This window comes from Manis javanica, chromosome 5 (genome assembly GCF_040802235.1).
Source record: "Manis javanica isolate MJ-LG chromosome 5, MJ_LKY, whole genome shotgun sequence".
Taxonomy (NCBI): domain Eukaryota; kingdom Metazoa; phylum Chordata; class Mammalia; order Pholidota; family Manidae; genus Manis; species Manis javanica.
The window spans coordinates 106,714,961-106,729,361 of record NC_133160.1 but is presented as its reverse complement, the minus strand read 5'-3'; the positions used below and the strand labels follow the sequence as shown (position 1 = coordinate 106,729,361).

Below are 14,401 nucleotides of genomic sequence, written 5' to 3'. Positions count from 1 at the left end.
CTTGAACAAAATAAATGAGAATTACCAAGTGAAGTTGTTAATAGCTAAATCTAAGACCCAAGTCAGTGAGTTTCTAAATTATCATTATCGGAACTCATTGTTATGATAAACCAAGCAGAGCACTGAACTAGATGGTTGAAGTCAGGATGAAGTGCAGCATAGCTCACATCGCCGATGGTGAGCAAAACAAGCCAAGCAGCTGCCAACTACTCCTTTGTGCACAGTGGCTTTTTCTCTAGGAACATGGCACCCATTCCTTATTGGGCTTCAATTATAATCAACAGATATTCTTAATGTGAATGGTGTTCCCTAAGTGATCTCTTGTGTTATCTCATATTTGCTTTATGAATGTTCAAGCTGTAGGAGGAAGCCTACGTTTGAAATGAATTCTTAGACACAAGAGCAACGGAGAAATGCTCAAGGTCAGCCTGTCTTGTAGGAACGGGAGGTCCATTTGCAAAGGTGGCCATGTGACCTTCACATCTGTGGTCACAGTCTCCAAAGTCACCTGTTTCCCTGGACCCTAATGCTGTTTTTGGGAATTGCTATTTCTTCCCAATGGTGAAAATCCACAGGGCCTGGAATCATTTGCACTCATACCCAGGCAGAAACTTTGAAAACAAGTTGTTCCCACCCACCCTACCTGGATGAGATGAGGAACTAGGGAAACAGAGATGCATGATCAAAACAAAACTCTACCAGTTCAGAAAGTACCCAGGATGGTGGGAAAACAGCCTAGGACAGGATTATGGCCATAAGGGTATGGCCCGGTCCTATTGCAGAGATGACACTCTCATATTTTTATAGCTCCTTGTGATTTGCAATCATTTAATAACCCTAGAAGTAAAGTCATGTTCTTATTTTTACAGATGAAGAAACTAGAAATGATTAAGTGATTCACAGCTACTAACCATCAGAGTAAGACTTAAATCCTGAGTCTTCTGACTCCATATTGAACAGACTTGCCACCACAGTTATAGGGCAACCTCAAGAATATGTTTTGTAGGAGCAATGGCTTTAGAGTCAGACCTGCATTTGCCTGACTGGGATATTCCATATGATTTGGGCATGTTCCTTAACTTCATTAAGCTTTATTAAGCATTAAGTTTCTTCATCTGTAAAAGGGGACACATATAACACCTAGCTCATAGGGTTACTGTGAGGTTCAAAGCAACATGCATACAAAATGCTCAGTTGGAACTTGGCTCTAGTTAGAGACAGACTGATGTTGAAGGTTTCAGAGCACGTTTAGGTCATGGAGCTTGGATAGACAATCTCTTTCCTCCTTTGTGGTTCAGCATGCCTTGGGGCACAAATTCCCCAGGGGATATTCTACCATAGCTAAAGCTACAATGAGACAAACACTTGGGCACAGGCAGAGAATCCCTGGGACCTAAGCAGCCAGCCTGGACCAGGGGTGGAGGAATGTCCAGGCCACAAGCAGCAGGTCTGTGCCTCTTCCCACAGTGCCATCTGTGCTGGGTTCCCACAGTGTCATATGTGCTGGGTTCCTAAGGCAGAGGACCCTGCATCCCCACCTGGAAAGCCATGGAGTTGGCGGCAGCCAGAAATATCCTCAGAGGCAGCTTGGCCTTGTAGGACCTGTGGCTCCACAAGCGATGGGCACCAGCTGTCACGCCCAGAGCAGTCAGGAGGAAGCAGAGGTAGGCTGCAAGACAGGCAGGGAGAATGTCAGCAAAGGTCACCAAGATTTTCAACATCCCACATGCTTTTCTCCCTCCCAAATAGTGACCCATGTGAAATGGTGTCAGGGAAGAATCTGCAATGTGAAGGAAGAATCGATCATTTGGGAAGACACAGCGTTTTTCTTGATTTGTAGTTTTCCAGTGCTAGACAGAAGCAGAGAGAACTTTCTCAAGAAACTTTGACCTTTGAGCATCACTTTGTCCACATCAACAAGTCTTTTATTTGCTATGTGTCTTCCCCATTTTGATGCAAAATTATAACCACATCAGTGTGTGTTTATAATTCAGTTTTACACGCACATCCTCAGTGGAGCTGAGATTGACCTCTACGTTTTCTCCTAATTGGCACCCATGCCATGATGAGTCATACATAAAGATCATATTGCCAAAGGGCAGTGCCCATTATCATGTCTATAGGCCTTACCTTGGAGAAAATCAGGCCAGACTTAAAAGCAATGAAGTCTGGCTCAGGACCAGTAAGAATGAGGGCAAAACTGAGAACAGGGAGAGCTGAGATTTTCTTCTAGAGACCCCCCCTTGTGCCATCACCATGACCTGGGATGGCCAAGATGAACAGGTGGGGAATTTTTGTTTTTAATTTAGTGCTCTCCAGGTTTATTTAACCATCAATTAATTTATTCTCACAGAATACCTTTGTTACTGAAAAATGTCACTGGCATTTATTTGTGACTCTGACCTCAGAGTTAGACAAAGCTATAAAATGCTCAACTGTCAAATATCTGGATCCCAAGAGAAAAATTTGGATCCCAAGAGGAAAATTATTAAAACAATTCAGTATAGAATGAAACAGAGAACAGATTAGTTGAGTTTAACCCACAGATAGAGCCAATGGGTGAGAGCTGCCAGGTGGGGAATTTTTTAAAAGCTGACTTACAGTGGAGCTTATTACTCTGCCACCCACTTAAATATACTATTCTCTCTAAGGTCACAGCACGTGTTCCTGTCTCACCTTACAGCTGAGAAACTGGAGTTCTCCGAGTTAAATCCTGCACAGAAACCTGAGTAGCCTAGTTCCAAAGCTACTAGCGGGAGACCCCCGGTGCCCTCAGGTGGTAGCAGTGGTTTGCTATTTGCATCAAGATTTCTGAAAGTTGTTAAGTGCCCAACAGCACTAGAAAGGGGACACACAGGGAACCCAATCAATCAATCAATCAGTCAAATCACTGTTGCTGAGATGATCACAACTACTCCAGAGTTTTTAAAGCAATATGACCACATACGGTTAAATGTCTTACTTGGATTATTTTATTAAAATGCATCAAACAATCCTTAGAGGTTTGTATTATTATCAGCTCCTTTTCACAGATGAGAAAACAAAGGCTTAAAAAAGTTAACTAATTTTCTAGTGTCACAGAGCTGGGAGGCATCTTTGCCAAGAGTCTGTCTGACCCAGGAACAGGGTTCCTAAACTCGACAATCCCCTTTGCCTCTGGGACACATCAGGTAAGTTGCCCTTTCAGTCTCTACACCCCACTGCCATCCTTAATACCGGATCCCAGTCTAAATTTAAAGGTGAGCCGCTTCCTTTTGGGGGAGAGCCCTACACCAAGCTATAAATATGTAGGATCCCACCCAATCATTGTACACAACTGCTTCTATCACTCAGCATACACAGGGCCCTCCCTAAAGAACCACCAAAGAGCAAGGGATCAGGGGTGAGCATATCCTGGAGGAACTGTGACTGGTCTCAACCAGTTTGCTCAGAGTTTCTAGAGAGCCCTCTCCAATGCTTGTCCAGAAGTATTACTACATAACTTCAGTGTCAGCATGCATATTTGAAGGAAGCACAGGATCACATCTTCCAAAAGTCAAATCTGACTGATCTTGACCTCAATCCATATTTATGTGGGTCTAAAAACAAGACAGCCCTTGGCACTAAGATTCATGAGTCTCTGAATAAGAGTGGTTTTCATAAACTTGATAAATCATTCCTTACTTGAAAGGTTAAAAACAAAAACCAACAATCTGCCCATAAATCACAGAAAGTCAGTGAATAAAAAGCTCTAGCCTCTTTTATTATTGTGATTTAACCTTGGTCATGAGTCCATGAAATGGACAGTTATTTTCCATGTAATCCTGGCTTTCATGTTTCTACCAATCATTTTTGTCCAACTGTCAAGTAGTTAGGGAACAAGTGAAATCTCTATAATGAAAAAATTCAATGTGACCCTATTTTGCCAGGGAGTTAAGACATTGAACCTTGGGTACAATACAATGAATTGTAAGACACTACAAAACACACTAGCCAAAAAAAAATCCCTCCAGTGCAAGTTCCCAGGAAGGATTTGACCACAGGCTATGCCATTATCTTGTCCTTTTTGGTATCTCTAATTTTTCAGGGATCAGGGCCCACACTTGGCAGTAGTGGCTGTTGGTTTTCCATGGTCCTTCTTCTGGCAACAGGAATGTGGTCATGTGACTCAGGCCTGGCCTAGCATAGTACCCCATTTCCTGGGCCTAGGAATAATACCTGACCCGATCCTTCTCTCTATTCTGGCCCACATTCTAAAGCATGATTGTAATAGTAAAGCATGAGGCCAAGAAAGTGAGACACAGAAATGATGGAGATGTCAACAGGGGCTAGAAGGAGAGCTGCCTGCATGGAGCCACTGGCTGCAGGTCCTGGAGCTCTACAGTTCTTCTGATCCTGTGAGCCTCCCCAGTATTTCTGCTAGGTACATGAGTCAATAAATCCCCTTCTCTTGCTTAGGCTAGTTTGCACTTGATTTCTGACACTAAAATTCTACAGAACCTCAAGAGAAGGCAGCAACCTCTGGTCATGGTACAAATGAGGATAAACTGCAAAAACCCTGGGCTGGATGTGAGGATTTATGGACTATTGCATTAACAGGACTCAGTTTTCTTATTTTGAAGGATGAATTTAAGAGGTTCTTAACCTCTCTTCCATGACCTTTGTGGAGATTAATATGCAAACAAGTTTTCTCATGGATGCTGGCCAGCTGGCTCTGAGAGAGTGAACTATTTGGCTACAAAATTGGTAACTTTGAAAAAATAAAAAGGAGTAATGAGCAGTGTCAATAACTTTACCAAGTAGCTCATACCGCATAGAGAAAGGAGCTGGATCAATAGAAACCTGAGTCACAAAATTACAGGAGAGAAAGCCACAAACAAGTTGATCTGTATGCAAATAAAAGTCACCAATCTTGGTTCACTCAAGCCAAAAAGAAATGTATTAAAAAGATACTGAGTAGCCTATGGAACTCAGGGGAGGGTTGCAGGATAGGGATTGGTATGTACATCCAAGATGACCCCAGGGCTCCCCATCTCCTAGTATTCACAGCCTTGTCAGTTTCCTCCCCTCCAGTAACTTAATTTTAACCAAAAGAATATAGCAACATTGAGGGAAGAGCAGTCCCATGATCAGGTTACAAAAGATTATGACTTCTATTTTGCGGGCAGATTCTCTCGTGTTGGCTTTGATGAAGTGCGTTGCCACAGTGCGAAGGCCCAGGAGGCAAGAAACTGGCCTCCAGCCGACAGGCAGCAAGGAAATGAGGCCCTCGGTCCAACAGCCCTGTCAACAACAAGGTGAACGAACTTGGAAGCAGATCCGTCCTTAGTCAAGCCTTCAGACAAGACTGTAGCCTAGGCTGACACATTCCTGCCTTGTGAGAGATCCTGGAGCAGAGGACCTAACTCAGCTGTACCTAGACTCCTGCTGCATAAGCACTGTGAGAAAACAAATACACATTGCTTTAAGCTGCTAAATTTGGCGCTGATTTGTTTTGCAGCAATGGTAACTAATGCGAGGCTTAAGTAGGAACCTTCCCTCAAGGCAAAGAAGGTACAGTTTTAATTCTGGTTTAAGTTTGTCATCTATAGGGGCAGAAAGTAGACTCATCTTGCATGGGCTAGGGAAGTGGGGAGAGAAGTGAGTGACTACAAATGGGTACAGGGTTTTGTGGGGGTAAAGGGTGATAAAAATGTTCTAAAATTGACTTTGGAATGGTTGCACTATTCTGTAAGTATAGTGAGAACCAGTGAATTGCACCCTTTAAATAGATAAATTATATGGTATGAATTATAGCTCAATAAAGCAGTTATTAAAAAACTATTATTGAATTCCTATTAGATTTTGTTCTTACGTGTATTTTCTCAATGTAAAATAAAATAGACATGCCACAAAACAAAACAGAACAAAACAAACAAAAATAATTAAATCATTTGCTTTGGGTGCCACCACAGGTGTGACCACACCTGGACACTTGGTACCACTGGACATTCATGTCATACCCTGGACCCTGAAATCTCCCACAGCTGCCAAGAGTCTCCGTTTGACTCTACACCCATGCCTTCATCTATCAAGACCCAGGATCCCAAGGCAGACGTCCTACTTGCCCATGCTTGGAATACTAGCCCAAGCTCTAGCTGACAGTGACCGAAGAGGGAGAGTCCACACCCTTTTGGCCTCTACAGTGGAAGGCAGTGCCTCCCGTCTGTCCTGAGTGCCCTACTGGAGCTATGTTTGGGGGATGATCATAGTGACGCCCTCTGAACCACACAATGAACAGTCCTGGAGAGCTGCCAAGAACCAAAAACTAAAACTCCCTTAATTCTGGACCTGGTCAGAGGGAGAGATGGACAGTCCCCTTCAAGACCCATCCCAGAGCACTAGACTGAGGAAGCAGCTGGCAGAACTCTTAACCCTTGCTTATTATCTATAATAAATAATAACAGCTACTTTGAGGGCTTCCTATTTGCCAGGCCTTGTTCTAAGCACTTTATACATAGTAACTAATTAAATACCTACCTTAAATTAAGTCTAGATCATACTTTGATTTCCAGGTCACAATCTAAGGTAGGAAGAGCCCACAGGCTCAAGCTCAACATCCTGCCGGTTATCTGACCCCCTGGAGGCTGCCTTAACTCAAATGGGAGGAGCTTGAATACATTATGCCCCTTTAAAACAAGCTGAAGGCCAAACCCCTTGTTTTGTGCTTTGCCTTTACCAGCCTGCAAGTTTAAGTACAGTAACATCTTCACCATCATTCTGCATCCAGTTGAGCCTCAGCTTGTCGTAAATATGAGCTCCAGGAAACCCCAAGCTTCCTAAGACAGTTAATTGAGCTCTTATTACAGACCAGCCCCTTCCCTCCTTGAGTTGATGGGAGCTTGAAAAATAAGTTACTTACTATATAACTACAAATTATGGCAAGTGCTGCACAGGAAATGAACTGAACAATAGAAGACAGATTAAAGGGGGAATAATTTAGTTTGGAGGAGCAGAGAAAACTGCAGGAGAAGTGAGAATTAAGCTAACCCCTAAAGGTCAAGGAGGAGGCAAGATTCAGGGAGAGGGACCAGCAGATGCAAAGCCCTAGGCTGCAGAAGAGGATCTGGTATAAGGCTGTGTCTGATCGCCTCACACCCACTGAGACGGCTACCATCCCAAAATGAAAAGAAAACAGAAAAGACCAAGTGCAGATGAGGACGTGGAGAAACTGGAATCCTCGTGCATTGCTTGGTGGGAATGTAAAGTGATGCACCTGCTATGGAAAACTTTGGTGGTTCCTCAGAAAGCTAACAGAATTAACATTTGATAGAGCAATTTCCACTTCTAGGTATATATCCCAAAGACTTGAAAGCAGAGACTCAAACAGATACCTGTTCACCCACAGTCATAGCAGCATTATTCATAGTAGCCAAAGGGTGAATGTCCATTAACAGATGCATGGATACAAAAAATGTGGTATAGACCTACAATGGAATATTGTTTGACCATCAAGTGGAATGGAACGCTGACATGTGCTGCAAAACATGGATGAACCTTGAGAACATTATGCTAAGTAAAACCAGCATAATGGTTCAAAACAAAACCAAAAAGACAAACGTTGCATAAAATCACTTACACGAGGCACCTAGACAAGGCAAAGTCACAGAGACCGACAGCAAACTAGACGTTACAGTGGATGGAGGGAGGGAGGAATTGGGGGGGGTTGTTCAGTGGGTACAGAGCTTAGCTTTGGGCTGATGAAAACGTTCTGGAGACAGTGGCGATGGTTGCTCAACATTGTGAATGGACTTGATGCCACTGAATGGCACACTTAAAAATGGTTAGAATAACAAATTTTATGTTATGTGTATGTTATCACAAATGTTTTTAAAGCCTACGTTTGCAGACCAGAGGAAGAGGGGTCACGAAAAGGTTTGAGGGCTTGCATGTAAGAGAGGCCAGTGAAACAGGTCTTGGGAGCCGCAATGCAGTGACAGGACGCTTTGCTGAGAGCCGTGGGAGGCCAGTGAAGAACTGTAAGCCTAGAAGTATTTAGCAAATGCTCAACAAGTAGAAAGGGAAGAACAGTCATCACCCCGAATCAGTCCCTGTTAATATTTTGCTATAACTCCTTCTAATACTTCTTATAACAACCTTCTGTTGTTCACCTCCAAATACTCTGCATACATGAAATCATGACAACCCCTATTACTGGAGTTGTAAGATGAAAAGATCAATATTTGGGAACAGAGGGCAAAAGGAAGTTGGTTCCCTTGATTTCTTAAAGCAATGAACATTAAAAGTCCTCTTTTTTTTTTTAAAAAAAGGCACAATACTGTCTAACAGAGTATCAAAAGGGAGCCTGGAGAAGGGTCTACTCTGAGTGCCTGCCATGGACGGTCACATTATCACTGTACTTAATTGCATTGTTTTACTCCCATGAAATAGATGTCATAATCTCTACTTTACAGATGGGCCTAGAGTCGTTAAGTAAATGCCTTGGGATCTCAAAACGGCAGAGCTAGGGCCCAGACACCAGATCCGTCCAGCCCCAGCCCTTTCCCCTGGTGCAGGGGTTCCCAGCCCTGGCTGCACACTGCAGTCCCCTGGGCTCCTCAACAGCTGCACAGCGCGCAGAGCCCAGGGAAACTGAGATGGGGGCGGGCAGCGTAGGCGTCTCTCTCCACAGGTAACTGATGCACACCCAGGGCTGAAAAACCGCTGCTCTGAGGTACACCCTCTCTTAGAGACCTTTGGTCCCATGCCCTAAATTTACAAAAGGGGAGGCAGATACAACCCTCTGCGAGGCCCTGGCACCCTAGGGGTGGTGGTAAATGCTTCTCTGTATGGGGAGACACCAGGGTGCCCTGTCAGGTGAACTCCAGGTCCCGGTTGCCCTCTCCTCCCAGCGGCTTCCTTTGATGGTGGAGCTGCCCGCCCCTCTCCACCCCCTCCCCTTCCTTCCCCCCCACACCCATAATTCCCCAGGCCCTTGAAAGCAGAGCCAGCCATTGATATCCAGGCACCGGGTTGGGGGCTCCTGCTGAGAAAATCCCAAGGAGGATGTGATCAACTGGCACAAACCGAACTGTCTTCCACGCAGGGAAGGGGAGCAGTGGGGGAAATAAGCAAAGGGTGAAGACTCCCAGGGAACAGGGCAACACGGGGCTGCAGTGGGGCAGAACACTGCCTGCTTTTGCTAGGATACCTGCTTACCAGCTCAGGTGTTTTAAAAGCCAGTTTGGGGCTCTGGCTAATAAATGGGTGTCTCTTCTCCAGTCCTTTCCAGATTCAGAAGATAGATAGGGCAGAGCCAACAGAGCCTGAGATGGAGAGACACAGATAGAGATACATATATACAGATAGGTATATGATCGGCAATATAGCATGACGGTTAAAGTGGACCTGGGATTGGGTCCCTGATATATCACTTACACAAGTGACTTAATCTCTAAAAGTTGGTTTCTTTACTCATGAACTGGGGAAAACAGTACCTGCCTTACAACACAGTTTCGTTGTAAAGATTAAAAATGGTAATGCGTTCAAAATGCAAGCCATGCCTGCTGAGCCGTGAGCACAGGTGCATATTATTGCCCCAGTTATGACTGCCATGCCACTGTCTCTGTAAAATATTCCCTCCCCTGGTAACCCCTTCAGAGATACCCACACTTTCCATCATTCTATGCCCAATTTTGCTTCCTCTCCTCCCTGGGGGACATTTAGCAAAATCTTCATTTTAGTTGTTACAAACTGAAACCTGAGAGCTGCTACTGGCATCTAGTGGGTAGCGACTAGGGATGCTGCTAACATCCTAGAGTGCCCAGGTGCTCCCTACAGCAAAGAATTATCACTACCAAAATGTCAGTTGTGCCAAGGTAGAGAATCCTTCTCTAACTTCTTAGGGAAGCTTTCAAAATCTTCCCTGTTCATTCTCCCAGTGTGACTATGCCATGCTTCTTCATACCTTTTTGGTTGTGTTGATACCTGTAGGAATAATTTATGTCTGAAATTACTTAATAAAGAAGCTGAAAACATAGGGCTAGGATGAAAGATCAGTAGTATTCTGGGTCACTAATTCTTGAACCTTAATGTGCCATACATATCACCTGGGGGTTTTGTTTAAATGCAGGTGCTAGCCCCCTCCTAGAGATTCCCATTCACTGGGTCTGGGTAGGGCCCTGTGAATTTTGTTTCTAGCAAGTTTGAAGATGGTGATGACACTGCTGGCCCAGGGTCCCAGAATGATGAGACCTGATTAGGGGCTGCCAATGACAGGGCAAGGCCCTCTAAGGCCACCCATCTCATGAAACAGTACTATAATCTCAATTAGACCTTCCATCTTCCCTTTAAAGGGTTGGGTTTATAAGTTTTGAGATTTTGAGGAAATTTCCTCCTAGATACTATTTCAACAATTCTCTTGAAAGCAGAACATTTTTACAGGGTCTTGGAGACTGCAGGCTGAGAAGTAAAGGGCTTGCTTCTCTTTGCTATAAAACCTTCTAAATTCTATTATAGGTACAATAACCATCAGCCGCTCTTTGTAATTCTGACCTCCTTCCACTAAGCCATCTTCTATTGTGCACCTGGGCTATAGGAAGCTATGTCCACTCTTCCCACAGCATGAATCTTCAAGCAAATGCCCACATCTTCCAGGAAAATACAACAGAAAGGGAACGGAACAAGAGAGAGAGGATCTATTCCTGCATTTTCACAAGCCTATTTCCCTCTAGTGTCCCTGCCTTCAGTTCGGTCTACTTAGAGTGCTCTTAAGTCCTCAGCAAATGCTACTTTTCCTGATTGATTTATAGCTTATATGACAGGATGAAAGTCATAGTAGATCACAGAGAAACAAAATTATAACCTAACTCGATACTCCTTTGCTATTGTACCACACTACTTGTAATTCAAACAAAATAGAAGGCAGGAATTCGAATCTTTTCCAGGGCCTCATTCTGTATATATGGGGCCCACTTTGGACACCCAGGCTACACTAGGCATCTGTGAGATGCTGTCTTGCTCTGTGTTTTCCAATATGGCAATCATTATATTATAGTTAAATAAGCACTTATTGGTCTAAGGCCCTCTTTCCTTCTAAAACATAATCTCCAGAAGGGTGGGGTCACATGTGTCTTTCCATGCATTCTCTGCTGGTACCTGTGCAGCTAACTTAGCTACGTAACTGTACTAATCGGTTTCACTTTGAAATTCATGATCACTAAGCTCACTTGGACTTTAACATTACCCAGCAGTCATATTGCCTTTCTCAGGTCCATTTGCTCAAACTTTCTCCTAGACATCTATCTCATGCCTGCTCCAACACCTCTCCTCCCCCCTCATCTGTGTAACCTTGCTTCTGATTTCATTGAGAATAACAGACCTCCTCAGATTCCACCACCTCCCCCCACCCTGCAGCATCTGGGCCTGTGCCCCCTATGATTTCCCTGTGACCACCAATGGCCAGTCTGTACTCCCTTTCAGGCTGGCTCTCCCTCATGCATCTCATCCACTCCACCCTACTCAATTGTTTTGTAATTTCCCCTCCTGTCAGAGTCAACAATACTTTCCTTCCACATTATTCCCACAACCTACAACCAGTGTTATTTCTCTTATGTTAAAAAACCTTTCTTGACCTCCACTCCCGGATCTAGGTCCTATTCCATCTCCTTGCTCTCCTTCACAGCAAAACTTACTAAATGGATTGTCCCTTAATTGCAGATTAGTTCTTTGCTTCCCATTCTCTCTTAAGCCCTCTAGGTGTTGGTCCCTCTTCCTTGATTCCCATCACCAATCAAAACTTCTCTTATCCAGGTCCAGCAAGACGCAGTCCCTTTACGTGTGGGCAGTCTCTAGATGCATATTAAACAAATCGTACGTGGGTGATGGGATCAGTATGGGGGGGCACAGTGCTAGGGGCACCTGAAGGATAAGCTCTCAAAGGAAGGACTGGCCTTCTGGGCAGGAATGGGTGAGCAAGGGCATGGAGGCAGGAAGGCTTTGTGTCTGCGAGCAGTGGAGGGTGGTTTGGTCCGGCTCCGGGGAGGAGGTGTGGGGTACAGTGAAATGAGAAAACACGCAGGGACTTACATATGATGCTAAGATATACTATATATTTGACCTTGAGGACAATGGAGAAGCACTAAAGACTTTCATATGATCAGATTTAGAATGACAGGTGTGAAAGCGTGGAAGACAGACTCAGGTGGGCTGAAACCAAAGAAGTATGCTGGATATTGTCCAGGTGCCCCTGCAGACACATGCCCTCCCTTCACACGTTGCTCTGTGCCCACAGGCTGGCTTCTGTGGACTGCAGCAGTGCTGGACTAGCTGCATCAGAATTACCGGAGGAGCTTTAAAATCTATACACATATTGTGGAAGCTTATGCTGACAAGCAGGGTTTATAACTCTGGGGCCCCATGTGACACAGCTGCACAGCCTGGTATGAGAGCCATGGGCAAGTACAGTACTTTTCAAATGAATGTGTTCACAAATCACCCGGAGATGTTATGAAACTGCAGATCCTAACCCAGCAGGTGTGGCAGGGCCAGAGTCTGGATTCCCACCAGCATCCAGGGAACGCCACTGCAGGCGGTGCGCTGAGTTGCAAGGCAGCCGGTACTCCCTGCGGAGGCTCATCTAGGATCAAGGAAATCTAGCTTCTCCTTTTGGTTTAGTGATGCAGGCAAAAGACTTTCTAGTCACAGAAGCCCGGGATGGGAATCCTGTCTCCCAACCCCCTTCCCTCTGCTTGCTCTTCCTTCCTTCCCTTCCTGCTGTCTTTCATTGGTCAGCTACAGAGTGAAAAAGTGTACTGAAGGCAGATTTTAAAATTTAAAAGATCAAACAAAGATTGCCTTCAAAACATCACAACAACAGTTCCAAAATACAAAGACACAAGAACTGAGCTTCTGAAACAACCAGGCCCGGAGATCAGGTGCGCATGGCAGCACCACCCTCACGCCTTTGTGTGGAAGAGGGTTGTCGTATTACAGCAAAGAGATCACTAGGTGGGAATAAGAATTTGTCAAATAACGTTCAGAGCTCTTAACCATCACAGAAGGGTGCTGACAGCCTTTCTCCTGAAGGAAAGTGTGTAAAACAAGTTGACCAAACCGAATGGCTGGGGGAAGGGAGGGCAAGAGTTATTTTCCTGTGTTCTTAAGAACATGTCAAAGAAACTCAGTTCTGCTTCCAGTCCTCTTCTGGCAGTGTGTGTCGTCAAGTGGGAAGGCTGCACAAGTGAAGAAGACCTGTATCTGGAGCTGCCAATCACTTACCACATTATTGAAAATGCAACAAACACACAAAATCAAAGTTAGTTTATTACTGTATTATTTACCAATATTTGTTCGGTACACACCACAGCAAGTCCTTGAGAGGTAACCACTTGAAAGCGTGCAAGTGCTTAGACCTGGGCCTCCCTCTGTGCCTTGGTACTTCCTTCTCCAAAGCCTCTTCCTTCCCCTCCAGGAACACAGAGCTTCTCTCGGGGGAGGGGGAAAGTCATCCACTGGGCATGGGAAGCAGAGCTCAGTGGAACAACTCCTGGGGGAGGCTGGCTTCTCACACAGAGAAGAAGGGGCGCACAGGGAACCTGGCCACCTGCCGGGTCCCAGCCTGGGGGGCGGGGGGCGTGGGGGTGATACCATCTTACTCTTAGTCTCAGTTCTCTTATCCATGAAACAAACAAAAGACTATCTCAAACAACTGTGAGACAAATGAAACACTATACAAGGTATTCAGCAAATCGTAATATCTATGTAAACATTATTGAAAACACCATTATTCTTATCCTAGGCAACCACTGCTTGGTGGAGGCGGGGTGACCAGGGAGCAGGGTCTTCAGGGACCAGGATGCCCAGGTCTCAACAGGGACTTTCTGACCCTGATCATTATCCCTTCCAGGTTCTCCCAGGTGAATTGGGAGGAGCAAATACACTCAGAGTTCATGATTCAGGCTACCTCCCATTGTCCATCTCTCTCCCTCTTTCAAATGATCAAATTCAAAACACAACAAAATTAGAATTAGAGATAAATGAGTACCAAGAGAACAATTTACTGTACTATGGGTACACTGAATTTCCTTTCTCATTAATTATTCATTTGACTTTCTCTTGGGCAGCATGTATTTATGTGTGTGTGAACACAAAGAGGTATGTATGTACATACATTTTATATGCTATAGCTCCATGCACACTCATTAATGCCTCTGACCACAGGTAGGAAACTGAACTAAAAAATGTTGGTCCCTCTGCAGGAAGACTAAGGTTAAAAAAAAAGAGTAACATCTGCCCTCATCATCTGAATGATCTGGGTAATTATGGGCCATCATCACCTCGCTCTTTCTTTTTTTCCAATAAGCAATTTCTCAAATGGATTAACACAGCTCGTGGTTGAAGCCTAGGACCAGGAGGTGTAAGCAGGAGTTGGCAGGCACCTATC

The 14,401-nt window shown here is 44.6% G+C and overlaps 1 protein-coding gene across 1 annotated transcript in view; it reads right to left on the bottom strand.

The window, feature by feature from the left end:
- Nucleotides 1-14,401, bottom strand: part of SCD5 (stearoyl-CoA desaturase 5) — a 155,306-nt gene that overhangs the window by 65,198 nt on the left and 75,707 nt on the right. The window contains exon 2 of the mRNA XM_037021203.2: nt 1,539-1,669. Coding sequence (XP_036877098.1) covers nt 1,539-1,669 — 131 coding nt within the window. The remainder of the gene's footprint in view (nt 1-1,538; nt 1,670-14,401) is intronic.